This window comes from Toxotes jaculatrix, chromosome 14, assembly GCF_017976425.1.
Source record: "Toxotes jaculatrix isolate fToxJac2 chromosome 14, fToxJac2.pri, whole genome shotgun sequence".
Lineage (NCBI taxonomy): Eukaryota > Metazoa > Chordata > Actinopteri > Toxotidae > Toxotes > Toxotes jaculatrix.
Window position 1 is genome coordinate 21953817 of NC_054407.1, and position 13615 is coordinate 21967431.

Genomic DNA, 13615 nt, shown 5'->3' on the forward strand with positions numbered 1-13615 from the left:
GTTCCTCCTTGAACCTGCTTGTGTTGAGGATAATATCCAGACAAAGGGTAGAGAAATCTTTATGTAGGCAGTGGTTTAATGAGCAAAAACAGTTTAGCTGTTCTTATATTAGACAAATGTTTCAGGCACCTTTGAAAGACGATAACATCTTTAGGAGGAGCGAAGGGTGTGACTAATAACACACACTTTCTGGTTTCTAGATTTGGGAGAGAATTGTCCCATGTTCACACAGTTAAACTGGACTATAGTACAGAGCAAGAATAAAAGACACGGCATCTTAAATTCTGCAGTGCACCTTTACATCTTTAGTTGTACATTCCATTGTTACCCTTAGAGACACAATAATAATGTCTGCAGAAGATAATGAGTTATGTTTAGCACATGTTTATGTTTCATGGTACAACACTTTGTGAGCTTTCAACATAGCACATGTTGAAAAAGTATTAAAACGTATCGTAACACATATTGAAATGTAACGCAGACATCTGTTTTCTGGCATCAGCTAGTGTGTTGAAAATGGCACATCCTCGATTTATGTGCTTGCAGAAATAATCTGCTCATATGTTACCTCTTCACTCCCCTGTTCTCTCCTCAGTGATGGCCTCTGCTGAGCAAACGTGCTTCAGCTTCCACCAGCAGCACTGCGCATAAGGCAACACACCCACCTTTGCCCTCCTGCCCAGAAGTGAGAGACACACCACCATGTACAGTGTGGAGGACCTTCTCATTTCGCACGGATATAAATTGCCCAAGAGCGGCCCTCCGTCTGCCACGCCTTATGACAAGCGCCCTGCTGATTGCCAGCGTGAACTTGTGGACAACAGGGCTGGCCGGGGGACACTGAACGGGTATGAGGCGGACAGGGGGGCATCTATCACAGGCATCTATGGCAGCAGGCAGGCACTGGTGAAGGGCTACCCCGCCACAGACAACGAGAGCGGGGAAAGGAACCAAAGGAGAAAAGAAGCCGGCATCGGTATCCTAGGTGACGCTCAGCCCTTGGGTGATTCTCTCGCTACAGATAGTGGGTGAGTGTTTTTTTCCCTCTCTTTTGCAATCCCCCACACCCTTTACCCCCCCCACCCCCTCACTGGGGCCCTTCGGTATTGCATGCAAAACTGAGTCTGCACTGCGCAGGGTTTTTTTCCTCGTCTTCCCTTTCCCCTCCTTCCAGAGCTGCAGAACTGTGCACTGTGGCTGCAGCAGCACCACTGACATATGTTATGCTGGTATATAAGGAATTATGAAAGGTGCCTTTGCACTCATTTGAGTTGTTTACATGCCTGCACAGAGAGGTGGCTTGTGTCTCTGTGGAGCCCACCCATGCACTGGTATCGTCTCCACATCCTCCACGAGGCAGGCAGATGTAAACAGCAGCACTAGACAGTGAGCAAACTGAGGAGGACTGAACATGCCTCAAGACAGGCGCGTAATCACTCCACTGTAAACACTGGCACACTGAATCACGCCCAGCACGTGCTCTGTGATGTAAGCATGTTGCTGGGCAAGTGTGCACAGCGTGGCTCCCCTCAGCCATACAGTAGCATATGCTGCTGAGGATGATCCATTGACTTTGCTTCTTAAATGAATGAGTACAGTGACTAACACAGTGATTTAGTGCAGTGCAGATATGAGATGCAGCTCTTAAAAAGGGTAATCGTAATTCATTCATTTTTTAGAGTTCTCTTTTATTATTTATTAGATTTGATATTTTACAAACTTACACTGTAATATATTTCATGATATATTTTTATTTTTTTGTTGAGCTGCTAACTGCAAATCATGGCCTTATCTAGCTATATAATAAATATGAATACATTATTAACTAGAAAATACAATTATTGATTTATTTCATTTGAAAGGATTTTAAATCCACTCTCCCTTGTTCCATTACACATGACTGTCTTCAGGATGGCTTAAAACATGCTTGGATGTGACTGATGACCTGGGGATTCATGGATTTCACAGAGTTTCCTCTGCTTCATTCAGCAGTGCTGCTCCACCACAGCAAGAAATTTACCACGACTGCTTGAGGAAATTAGAAAATTAAAATTTCAGTGTAATTTAACAAAATAACCCTCTTTAACACAAAGAAGTGAAGCTCTGATTTTTAGACTAATCTGTTATGATTAAGTGTGCTATTTCTAAGATAATTGTTTTGGCAGTGCAACATGCATTACAGCCATATCCTGCACCTAAGAGGTAAATATGGAACCGTAACTAAAATTATCTCCAGGCAGCTCTGCTTTATCAGACTACAGTGGAACCACTGTTTTGAACCTGCCAATAATCACTTGTCACACAGTTGCCATTTTATGTTAGTTGCATCAAGCCTTTTAAAAATTATAGGAATGCTTGTGATATTACATATTCGCCCTAGCAGCAATCAAAAAGGCCCTCTACCTTTGATTTTCTCCTTAGCGTTTTATTGAGACAGCGGAGAAGAATGCTATAAAAGTTGTATGGTGTGCTGCCTAAAACAGTATAGTTTGATCTATCTGTGTCATGTGATCAATTAAACTAAGGGAAAGAAGTACTTTTGCTTTTGCGTCAGATCGGGTAATGGGATGTTTTTGCTTAGACTTTGTTTAACAACCACAGTCACTGTCCAGATGACCAGTTTCGAAGATAAGATCAGCACAATTTAATATGCAGATCATATTGCAGTAGCATCACAATTTCATGGTGTCTTTAAGGGACTTGGTAGCCGCTGACACAAGCACTTCTGTCTTATATGTGCTGGCTCTCCTTGATTAAGTTGCATTGGAAAACCAATACTGCCAAAGCCAAATCACATGCTTGAGACTGACACAGACGTGTCACTTCTAATATTTAATAATCATCAGATCTCAAAGGGTGGTGTTGCTTTATCTTATTATCATACAAACCAGATTTTTGATTAATTTTCTTTTTTTTACGCATCAATGTATACAATTCTACTTGTAAGGTTTTTTTAAGTTTATTGTAAACTATGGAAGATTTTTAAATTGTCAGTCACATAAGAATATTGACTTTGTGATGCTTTTGTATTTGTCTATCAAAACACAATGACTGTGTGTCAGATGTCACTCATCCTGTAGCGTCTGTAACAACAGCCAGAAAAACTTAAGTGTTTTCAGGTGTCAACCTAGATTCAGAGTCCACCTCACTCTCCATCTGTAACACTGTAACTGTCTTATTAACACTCAAATTCTATGTCTTTGTAGGTTCTACGATGTTCCTAGTTTGACTTATTCAGAGCCACTGAGCCATGACGAAAGGGATGTTTCCTACTGGCGGAGGCGAGGCCAGGACTTCAGTATCCTGCTGGACTATGCTGATGGCAGGGAGCTGAGGGCCTCTGCCGGTGCATGGAGGCCACAGGCCCTGATCGCAGCAGAAGAACACAGGGCAGAGAGGAGAGCGCAGCAGCTATGGGAGGACATTTCCTGGCTAAGAGACCCAGATGCAGCCCCTGGTCAACTAAGAGTGACTGGGGAGAGGAAGTGCCAGAGCCTTGGTACAGAGGAGTGGAGACCTGCTGTGGGCCTGGGAAGGCAGCTGTCGGACGGGGACGGGGACAGGTGGGCTCAGGACCAGTATCGCTTGAGGACACCTGAGGGTTTTTTTCACCCTAGAACTAAAGCAAAGTCTCAGTCTCTCCCCAGAGTCTTGTCACCTGATGGAATCGACCGCAGAGAGCTCATTCCATCTAGGCCTAGCCTACCTGATAGACAGAGGATAAACAGCACTGTCTTCTCTGGGCCCTATAGTAGGTATATCTATAGTGGTGCTGTTGGCAGGGAGCGTTGGGGTAGGAATGCCGGGCCAAGCAGTCATGTTGCACTTTTACCAAAGCCCAGGTTCAGCAGGCCTTTAAAGCCTCCGTCATATGAGATTCACCAGCAGACTAGGGGTAGCGCAGAAATGCTTGCTATAGACCAGGGTGCCAAACAAAAAGACCGGCCTATCTATTATCCAAGGGGTGGGGAGTTCAGACAAGACTATTTCGCACAACACTCTGCCATCTCTGGAATGGAGCCCCCTGGCTACATCCCACCTCCATCTTATAAAAGGGCCCCACCCCCAAGAGCAGTTTCAATCAACCGCAATGAAATGGCAAACCTAAGATGGAGGGCGGAAGCTCTGCAGATGCACAGCTCAGACCCTGGAAGGTGGTTTTCCAGACAGCCAGGTGGATCATGGCTGGAGCATTATGGAGATCGTGGTGCGTCCTATAGAAAACAGGTGCATTCTGGACATGAAGAACAACCAGGTCATGCCCGTCAATTACCCACTGAAGACCCAAGAGTGAAGCAAATCTCAGGAGGGCCTGGCGGAAATTCTCTCACTGACTCAGACAAGATCCGTAACATCAACAAAGAGATTCCATCTGCTAAGATTTTAGGACAATCTACACATGATAGTGCCTTTCCTCCCCAACAGGGGCCAGCTCTCAATACTGACGGCCGCAAAACAGCTCTCAATGACGACAGCAGTAATCGATGGTGCAACAGGGGAATAAACAAAAAAAGTGATAGTGTAGCTCCTGAACAAAACCGTAGTCAGTTTTTTCCTTCATCTATTCTGGGTAAACCACCACCTCCCCCATGCAAGCCGGCTGACCAGGGTGTCTCTGAAACTGTAACAGAGGTAAAAAAGGTGGAACAGCCTGATCCGCCTGAGAAAGACAAATCCAAGAATCTAAAGAAGAGACTTAGTGAGACAATATTTTGTTTGGTGTCTGTCCCTGTTACTCCACAGCTCAGTGGGACAATCCGTGATCAGAATAACAACAATGAAAAGTCACCAGACCCAGCGGACAGTCCAAGTGACAATAAAACTGGCCACTTAACAAACCAAAGTCTCCAAAGCACATCTTCAGCTGAAGCTGAGCTGCAAGCACTAACTGGTAGCATAGCGAGCAGCAAAACAAGCAGTAGAGCAAGCAGCAAAATGTTTAAAAAAGTACCCTGTAGACCCCCTAAGATAAACCATTACAAGGAGCTGAAACTGTCAGGATCCTGGCCTGCTAACCAGTATCGAGACCAGGAGACACAAACTAGCCCAGAGGCCCGAAAACCTGCCCCTGAAAATAAGGAAGCACAACAAGAACCTGTCCCTCCCAGCACTGAAGTCCCTCCTGACAACAGCGGTGTAGTGGGCACTGCCTTCAGTTTTCCTATAAAGGGAGTGAAGAGCCTGAAACTGTCAAGCAACAGCGCCTTCTCCCTGACAGCCACCTTCTCCAACCAGCTGAACAAGAGCACAGCTCAGCAGCCAGCAGTACCATCCTCAGGAAATGTGGAGGAGACCAAACCAGCAGCAAACAGTGGGCAAGAGGCATTTGAAAAGTTCCTATTGAAACCGGCCAGCCAGCGACCATGGGATGCTGTCAAAGAGCTGGAAACCATCAAAAAAGAAGTTCAGGATCAACAGCAGCAGCAGCAGAGCAGCAAACAGCCCAGTGTTGACAAATGCATAGAGGACCTCAACGAGGCCTACAAAGACATCTTGGAGCTAGGCACTGCCAGCAATAAGGTCCCAAATGGTTCTGTACAAATCCCTGAACGTATCAAAATCCGACTGTCATCAGAACCTCTCAATAAGCCCAGCAGCCTTAGGCGCAGTGCAGTAAGCTGGTCTGTTGACCCAGAATACAGGGAAGTCAAGAGCGCCTTCTCCAGGCCTGCAACAAAGTCGGTAACCTTTAGCAAGCAGCTTAGGGAGGAACTCCCCGTTCCACCTCGGGAGACAGGCTTCAGAGAATACAGGGTTGTTGCGCATCTTTCGCGCAGACGAAGCAATGATGGCAGGACAGTTAAACTAGACCTGCCAGATGAGCCTATTGAGACACCACTTTGTGACTTCAGTCCAACAACGCACACCACAGCAGCTGAGGTGCCATGGGCAGATAGACAGCCAATGCAGGATGCCTCTACACTCACTAGTCCTCCAGATTATGAGGACATATGCCAGGCTTTGCGTCAGTCTAGAGACCCGATGGATGTCAATAAAGCATCCACAGGCAATTCCAAACCTAATGACGCAGAGCCTCTTCAAGATCTCAGTGTTGAATCAGAGGAGGAGTGCCCTATTTGCAAAAGGGAGCTAGAGAATCAGATGAGACAGGGCCCATTGCCTCCACTTCATGAGGAGAACAGCTCGGACAGCTCAGCTAATCAAAATGGCAGTCCCCCCCAATGTGCTGCCTTAGAAAGTCCAGCAGAAGATACAAAAACAGAGGAGCCAAATGACTCAACTTTTATTCAGTCAGGGTCTGACCAGTGTGCTGAAACAAGGGAGCAGCATTCACTGACACAGGAAAATGTGGGAGAGGGTGAAAAAACAGACAATGCTCAGGCAGAAAACTTGGACAATTTGTGTGCAGTTAATCTTGCTGAGAGCAAACCAGCGGATGGAGCTACAGAGGAGTGTGCATCCACAATATTAGCAAATGATGTGCCTGCAGACCCCCAAGTCACAGAGGAACAGAGGGTTAGTGAAACAGTAACTAAGGAGGTAGAAGCAGGAGAGAAGGAAGCCATTAAAGGAGAAACACCTGAAGGCAGTGCAGACAAACAGTCAGCTGAAGTGAAAAGTGAGTGTGAGAGACAAGACAATACAATGCCTGATGACAAGCAGGAGCAAGAGAAGAAGCCATTTGCTGTCCCAGAGCATAGACTTGGTCTACGGACTCATCTGGGGCGAGACCACCCAGGGTTACCAGAGTTTCCGCCAGATAGACTGCCACTTTCAGTTCCCCCAAACCTAGACCGCAGGCTGTCTCTCAGCTTGGAAGGGGAAAGGAGGACCAGGGGCCCGTCCCAACGAATCGAAGCTTTGCAGAACAAGCTGGCTGTTTCTCCAGGTAGGGTGGCAGTTGAGCGCCTAGCCCGGATGAGGGAGGTGGACGTTATGTATCGTATGAGGCGCCTCAGCATTAGGAGTACTGACTCTGGGGAAGGGGAGGCAGAGGCGGAGGGGGAAGGGGAGGACAAGGACGAACAAGAAGAGGAGACCGGCCCTGCTTCTCAGAGACACAATGAAAACGATCAAGAGGTCACTCATTCACAGCAGGTCTCCGAGGAGACAGTGTTGCAAAATGAGGTGGAGTCATCTCTCTCAGGTAAGATTATTTACAGAAATTAAGGAAAATTAAGGATCCTTGAAAATCTTAAAAATGTATTATTTATTTATTTTTGGCTGTTGCAAGTTATCCAAATTGAAGAAACTGTAATTGGGCCTCAAAAGATGGTGTCAGTGTCCAAAGAAAGTGCAAGTCTCCTACCCTCCTCAACAAATTCAATGAAAACACATTATTTTTCAGTGTGATAGATATTGTAGTTTTTATCAATTTTCTTGCATTTTGCTGCCTCAGTTTAGATAACTCAGATGATTAATATAATACTGTACTCAATCTAAATAAAAATACATTTAGAAATATAGTTTTTCTAAATGAGTAATTTTCTTCTTCATGTCTCAGAGCCCCATGATCCCAGCCGAGTGGAGACATTGTAGAAAGGACCTACGACCATCATCTCCATCTGAGGTGTTTAGCTCCAACACTGTGACCTGGCTGCCTACTAGAATGCCTTCATCTCATCTTGACACTGAAATGGCCTTCTTGTCCGACAAGAGCATTGTGTACACCCTCACCCTCGGCGCTGCGTTGACTACTAAGAGTGCTGTTCCACTGCCAAAGGGAGGTGCCCCTTTAACTTGAGGGGCAACTTCCACCCCAATTCCCTCCCCTGCCTTCCCAAACTGACTTCCCACTACCCCCATCTGTCCTCCATCCCCAAGCCCATCCTCTTATAGGGTTTCTACTAGTTAGTCTTCTTGTAGCGGCTTGTCCTTTCTATTCTATCCTCCCTATGCTTTTCTCATTGGCAGACATTATGCAATTCTGTCACGCATAGAACTTCTAAAATGTTCATAGTGAATACAGTCGAGACATTTTTTGCATACTGAACGAACCTGTTTGTTTACGGGCGAGCCGTTAAAGATATGAATGTAAGCGTTTATGTTTAAGCTAACGTAGACATAGAAGGGTTAGTGTCACAAACCTGTTCTGTTGCATTTAAACTACACCAAAATAAACTGCGTATCTGATTGTTGTGGTGAGGCAACAGCTGTTTTAGAACTGGACATCACTGTCTCTGGCTCAAGAACTGTTTTGATTTTCAGACGAGATAAATCAGCCTTTCTTTTTTTAAAATTTAACGACATTGTGCCCTGTCTCATTGCTTTTGTACACACTGCAACCATAACCCATAGAGCTCTTCAATGAAGAGTGACTCTATACCACATGACATGAAAGATCAGTGACCTATTATACGATACATTGGTTCTATGCTGGAGAGGGAGAGTTGCCTTCTTTAACCAGATGTGTACTTCCTGGTTGGATCAGGTGAAGTCTCTGGTTAGTTGCCTGGTCAATCTGATGTACAGCTCCCATTTCCAGGTACTTTCAGGAAGCAATAAAGGCACAGATTGAGTTGAAATGGTGGTCAGCAACTTTGATAAATATTAAAAAGAGGGAATAGGGAAAAAGAACAAAAAAAGATCTGTAGAGCAATATTGTTGTACAAACAGCTCAGTGGTGTAGTGGAGATACAGTATGTGTAGGAACCATGGTCAGGAGTTTTAATGTGAACGTGTCATTCAAATTATATTACAGGGATATGGAATCGTGTCAGGGTATATGGGCTCTTAACAGGGGGTGGGTGCTTTACTTCATGATATATATCTATGTTCATACATCTGTATCGCAAAGAGACGACATTTCACGGAATATTTATTTTTTTTATCATCAAATTGTTAATGAGTTTGCATAATGTACAAAATAAAGTATATTTTAAATATTTTAAGAGATATTTTGTATTCAACCATGAAATTTTATTTCTCCACGCTTAAATCAAGCTGAAAGTATCATACGTCTGTATAGTATCATATTGAGAGTATACATAATTTTCTAGTGCTTTAAATTTTAACAGAGTGATATAGGAAGGGATGACCCTGTGGTGTGCCTTGATCACACGATTCGGTTTCAGTGAGCGATAGGGTTCATCAATGCGAGTGTTGATGTGATGGAAACTTTTTGATTGTGCCATGATTTCCTGTTTGATAGTGCTTTTTCATACGCTAACAGAGTCAATGTTGGACACTCCTTGTGATATTTGATACATAAATCCATCTCAGCTGTATCTCCTATGTTGGTGGTCAGACAGGACCTGTGTCTTATTTTTGTCTTTGTATGTCTTCCAATTCAAATCATGTATTGTTCTTTTGTTGGTTCTTCGAAACATGTTTAGAAATAAAATTGGGAATTTTTTTTTCTTTTCCTTCCTTCCTTCCACCCTTCCTTTCTTCCTTCTCTCCTCCACCTAATTCTCTCCTTTCTTTCGTTGTTTCTTTCATTCCACAGTGTGTTCATTTTGTGTAAATTGTTCTGCTGTCACTAACACTTGTTGCACTAAAGGATAAAATGCGGTGTGCTGTTATTGGCTAAAAATCATGTATTTGCAAAAAGTACTAAAAAATGTTAAAACAAAGGGGTTTTTGATCAATTTAAAATCATAATTACAAATCAAAATAATGATTAACTTAAAAAATCTTCTTGTGGATTAAAAACAAGTTTGCAGTTACATGGTTTTTCCAGCAGCAGATTTGGTATAACGTATCAACAACAGATCTGTAGGAATCCATCACTGTTTACTCATTCACTTAACTGTTATGTAGCATTTTACAGCTGTAGCATTTTATCAACTCAGAACTTTGTCTTAGTATTTCAGACATTTCTTGTAAATTTGGAATAATCATGTCGCCTTATTATGTGTGCATTACATTATACTCCAGGCAATGCCAAATATTAACGTACTAAGCACTGTTTCACACCTTAGGTTTTTACAAGCAACTTACTGTTCTGCCATCCCTCTGGCTGGAGAGGTACAGTAGCATTGTGGATAGTCTCTGCTCTTCATGCTGTTTATCTGTAGGAACATTGAATCAAAACTGTGAACTTCGAATTATACAAAAAGCATAAATATAAAGAGTACAGGCTAAGATTCAGTGTTTCAAGACAAGCCCATAGTCAGCATCACAGGGAGGACAAGCTGACATGCCCATAATTACTAACATCTCATTTTCAATTCATTTTGAAGACTGAAAGGCCTTGCCTCGGTCTTGTGTGTAAACTGCCCCTAACAACATTTAAATAGGTATTTCAGTACATATGACCCCCAATAATTGGCATGTCAGGTACACTTGAACATAGTGTCATTTGACTTTTTGTACTGCAGGTTATGTGCAACATGAAGTAATTATGCACACTTGTAATATTTTCTATTTTCATATGAGATTTAAGTGCTTTTTGTACTCACTGACATCTTTTTTTCTTCCTTGCATGAAATGCAAGAGAGAGGAGGAAAAAAAAGTTTTTCATAAAGTATATTTGCATTTGGTACTCCAATAGTAAAACCAGTGGGCAAAACATTATGTTTCATAATTTAATTTACAAAACTATGCCAAGTATTTAAAAGCTATTTTTAGAGTAAATCAAAAGAGAACTCATTCATTTTTTTCCTTTAACACATGCCTTTATCTTTGTATCTATAAATATGAGCATAATCCATAGTCATATGATTGTGCTACTGTTGTATGATACTGCAGTCTGATTCATAAATAAACTCTTTGCATGAAAGTTTTGTTTGTGATCAATTGTTGAAAACGGACATCTACATAAATTGTTTCATATGGTATAATCTATGAACTTCACGTATCAAAACAGTTCTGTTGTACTTTAGAAATACACAACTTCCTTTCTTCAAAATGTATATTATAGTATAGGAAGGACACAAGGAAGCAATACAAACATAAACACTAGTTAAGAGCAAGTTCAGCCAGAATGCAGTCTTTTTCAAAGCAACGATATTTCATCTTCAAATGACTTCTATTCTCAAAGTAATATGGAGGCGATAGAAAAAGAATGAATGTGTGTGTTTTCACACATGTAGACTTGTGTACTGCCATTTTTCAGCCCAATTACCCTGCCAGACTGTCACACTGAGCTCCACTTGCTGGATTAAAGCGTTGGCAAAGACAATACTTGAGCTGAACCTTGTAAAAACCTCCCAGCATGCTCTCTGAGGCTTGGAGGGCATCCATCCTCAGACGCTGCTCAAATTCCTCTGTGTTCCATCTTTCTTCAAAAAGGAGAGTGAGAAGTCTGATTAGTGCTTCCTCTTAGCTTATACTTTATTTGTTATGCAAGTGTCTTTTCAGTTTCCTCCCATTGCTTTGCTTTAAGGCAGAGAGGGAGGAAGGGATCATATAGAATGATCACATTCATTCACATGCAGCAGTTATCTGAATATCCACAGATAAGCACACAAAAAGGCAAACACTCGTTTTAATTGTTTTAGTTTAAATTTACCATTCGGATAATACATTGACACAGCCAAGCACTGTGTATAACTGCATTACAATTAATTTAATGTAATGCTGAGGCCATACATACACGCATGCATGGAATCATTTGGTGCATTTTGGTTTACCAGCATGGCCTGAAGGATAAAGAACTCCAGAGGACCAGTAACTCAGCACACTTTTAAAACTTCAAACAGTGAGTAGTATTTCACATTGGCTGTTAGACTAAGTGCTACAGCGATGGGTTAGCTAATTAAACTACTCTAGCTAGCTTTGCCCATAGACTGTATAAGACAAGGACGTAGCTCCCGTGACGTCACCCACTGGTTTCGGGGAGTCGGTTTTGTGACCAAACCATGGACATTTGAGCTGCGCCATCTTGGATTTTAGTGGGAGTGTACTTTCCATATTTGGCGGAGAGGCGGTTACTCTACGGGTCAGCCGCGGTCAGCCGGCCGAGAACCCGCCCACTTAGCTCGGAGCAATATTTAATATTTACCGGCTTTTACCGCTGACTCCATCCACTATCCACTTACAGTTACAGCAGCACACAAACAACAGCAGCCGCTTACTGACGGAGCTGCTCTGTAATCTTGGACTTTTTAAACGAAATAAAGTTGTAGCCTAGTATTCTCGCAATAAACGGACTCTGAGAGCACGGAACACACCGCAACAGCGTTCCTAACATTAGCTGCTCCGGTCCTCTATCTGTAACAGCAGCGACCATAAATCGGAAATTAAGTCATAAGCCAGCGGCAAAATATGCTAATACATGCTAATTAGTGCAAACATCCAGGTAAAAGAGTGAGAAAGTTACTTACCGAAAAAACTGCAACACAGACTCCTTCGACGGTCGGTTAGTACAGTCTACACTACAACAAGCCATACTGTCACAAAAACCTATCCGAACATTGGCAAACAAACACGGACACTGCAGCCTGTCAACCGCTGGATGTAGCCGCCTAGCCCAGCCGATGCTTTAGCAAAGAGATAACTGCTAGCACCTGTCTATGGAGATGTCGCTCAAGGTAAGCACGCCCTAATTTATGTAAGAATTTAAAATAACACTAAAACGGTTGTGGATTATAGATTATAGAAACAAAAAACAAAAAATGTACCAGGCTGTAAATATGTTTTTTTTAGGCTGTAAAGTTCGTTATTTTAACATGGGGGTCTAGCCCCCAGCCGAGTAACTGCAGCTTTTTGAAAGCGGAAGTGATCCTCACTGCTGAAACCTACAACTCCTCCCTTGGCTTTGCCTTGAAAAGAGGGATCCACAAGTCTTTTCAGTTCTTGTAAGCTAACGTTAAGCTCCATCATGGCCGTTTGTGACTGTTGGTAACCATCGTCCTCAGGTTCTGAAGACTGAATATTGTAAATATAATAGTCTCATCAGATATGTGGAAATATATCGTCCGTGTTTCCTGAATATCTGGTAATATAATCACCCCCATTTTCACTGTGGGTATGTGGTGCTCTCTAAACGAAACAGTATGCCACTGTTCTGCGGACCTCACTGCCATCCACCCGTCCAGCTGTCCCTCCACTCCATCACAGCTGCCTCCGTCTCCGAGTCAGGCCTCGGTGAGTAAACTACATATCTGTCATTTCTGTACACCTGTCAAGCATGCTCGCCCCTGCTGCACTGGAGAAGGAGTAACTCCATTAATGTCTCGGTGACAGTTGTTCTCCTCCTCCTCCGCCTCCACAGACTGCATTCCCAACTGCACCACAACCCAAAAGTGACAGAGGAGGTGAAACTGTAAAGATCCCGTGATGTGCAGATTTTCGCTTCTGAAGCAGCAAACAGAGGTAAGTTCAGCATAAAAATAAAAATTCAATAAACATGACTGAATCAAATAAAAATTATGTTAATAACGCAGCTGATAGTTATGCATGGACATGATGGAACAACAAGAACATGATGCTTTATACGCTAAACATTCATGTTGCACAGGCATGAATATTCAGTTTTATATATGAATATAATACTATGTGTTATAATAGCGCGGAACACTGAAAAACACAACAGTGAAACAAAACGAAAATTAATGAAAACTATTTTCAAAATAAGAACAACATAAATGTAAATAAAATAAACAAGAAATCATCCATTTAATAAAAGTAAAAAACAAACTCATCCTCAAACTAGATGGGAAAATACTAATAAATATTATGCAATCACAGAAATAGCAGCTTTGTAGGT

General features: G+C 42.7%; 1 protein-coding gene across 1 annotated transcript; it reads left to right on the forward strand.

Annotated features, from left to right (window-relative positions):
• The first annotated feature begins 702 nt into the window (after positions 1–702).
• LOC121193581 (junctional protein associated with coronary artery disease) lies at positions 703–7538 on the forward strand. The gene is made up of 3 exons (XM_041055964.1): positions 703–1028; positions 3207–7108; positions 7466–7538. Exons 1-3 carry the CDS (start codon positions 703–705, stop codon positions 7498–7500), a joined length of 4263 nt encoding a protein of 1420 aa, XP_040911898.1. The 3' UTR covers positions 7501–7538.
• Positions 7539–13615: the final 6077 nt, after the last annotated feature.

Coding starts and splice junctions, on each gene's coding strand:
- LOC121193581 (XM_041055964.1), top strand. CDS start 703: ATGTACAGTGTGGAGGACCTTCTCATTTCGCACGGATATAAATTGCCC. Junction 1,029..3,206: donor TCTCTCGCTACAGATAGTGG/GTGAGTGTTTTT, acceptor ATGTCTTTGTAG/GTTCTACGATGTTCCTAGTT. Junction 7,109..7,465: donor GGTGGAGTCATCTCTCTCAG/GTAAGATTATTT, acceptor TTCATGTCTCAG/AGCCCCATGATCCCAGCCGA.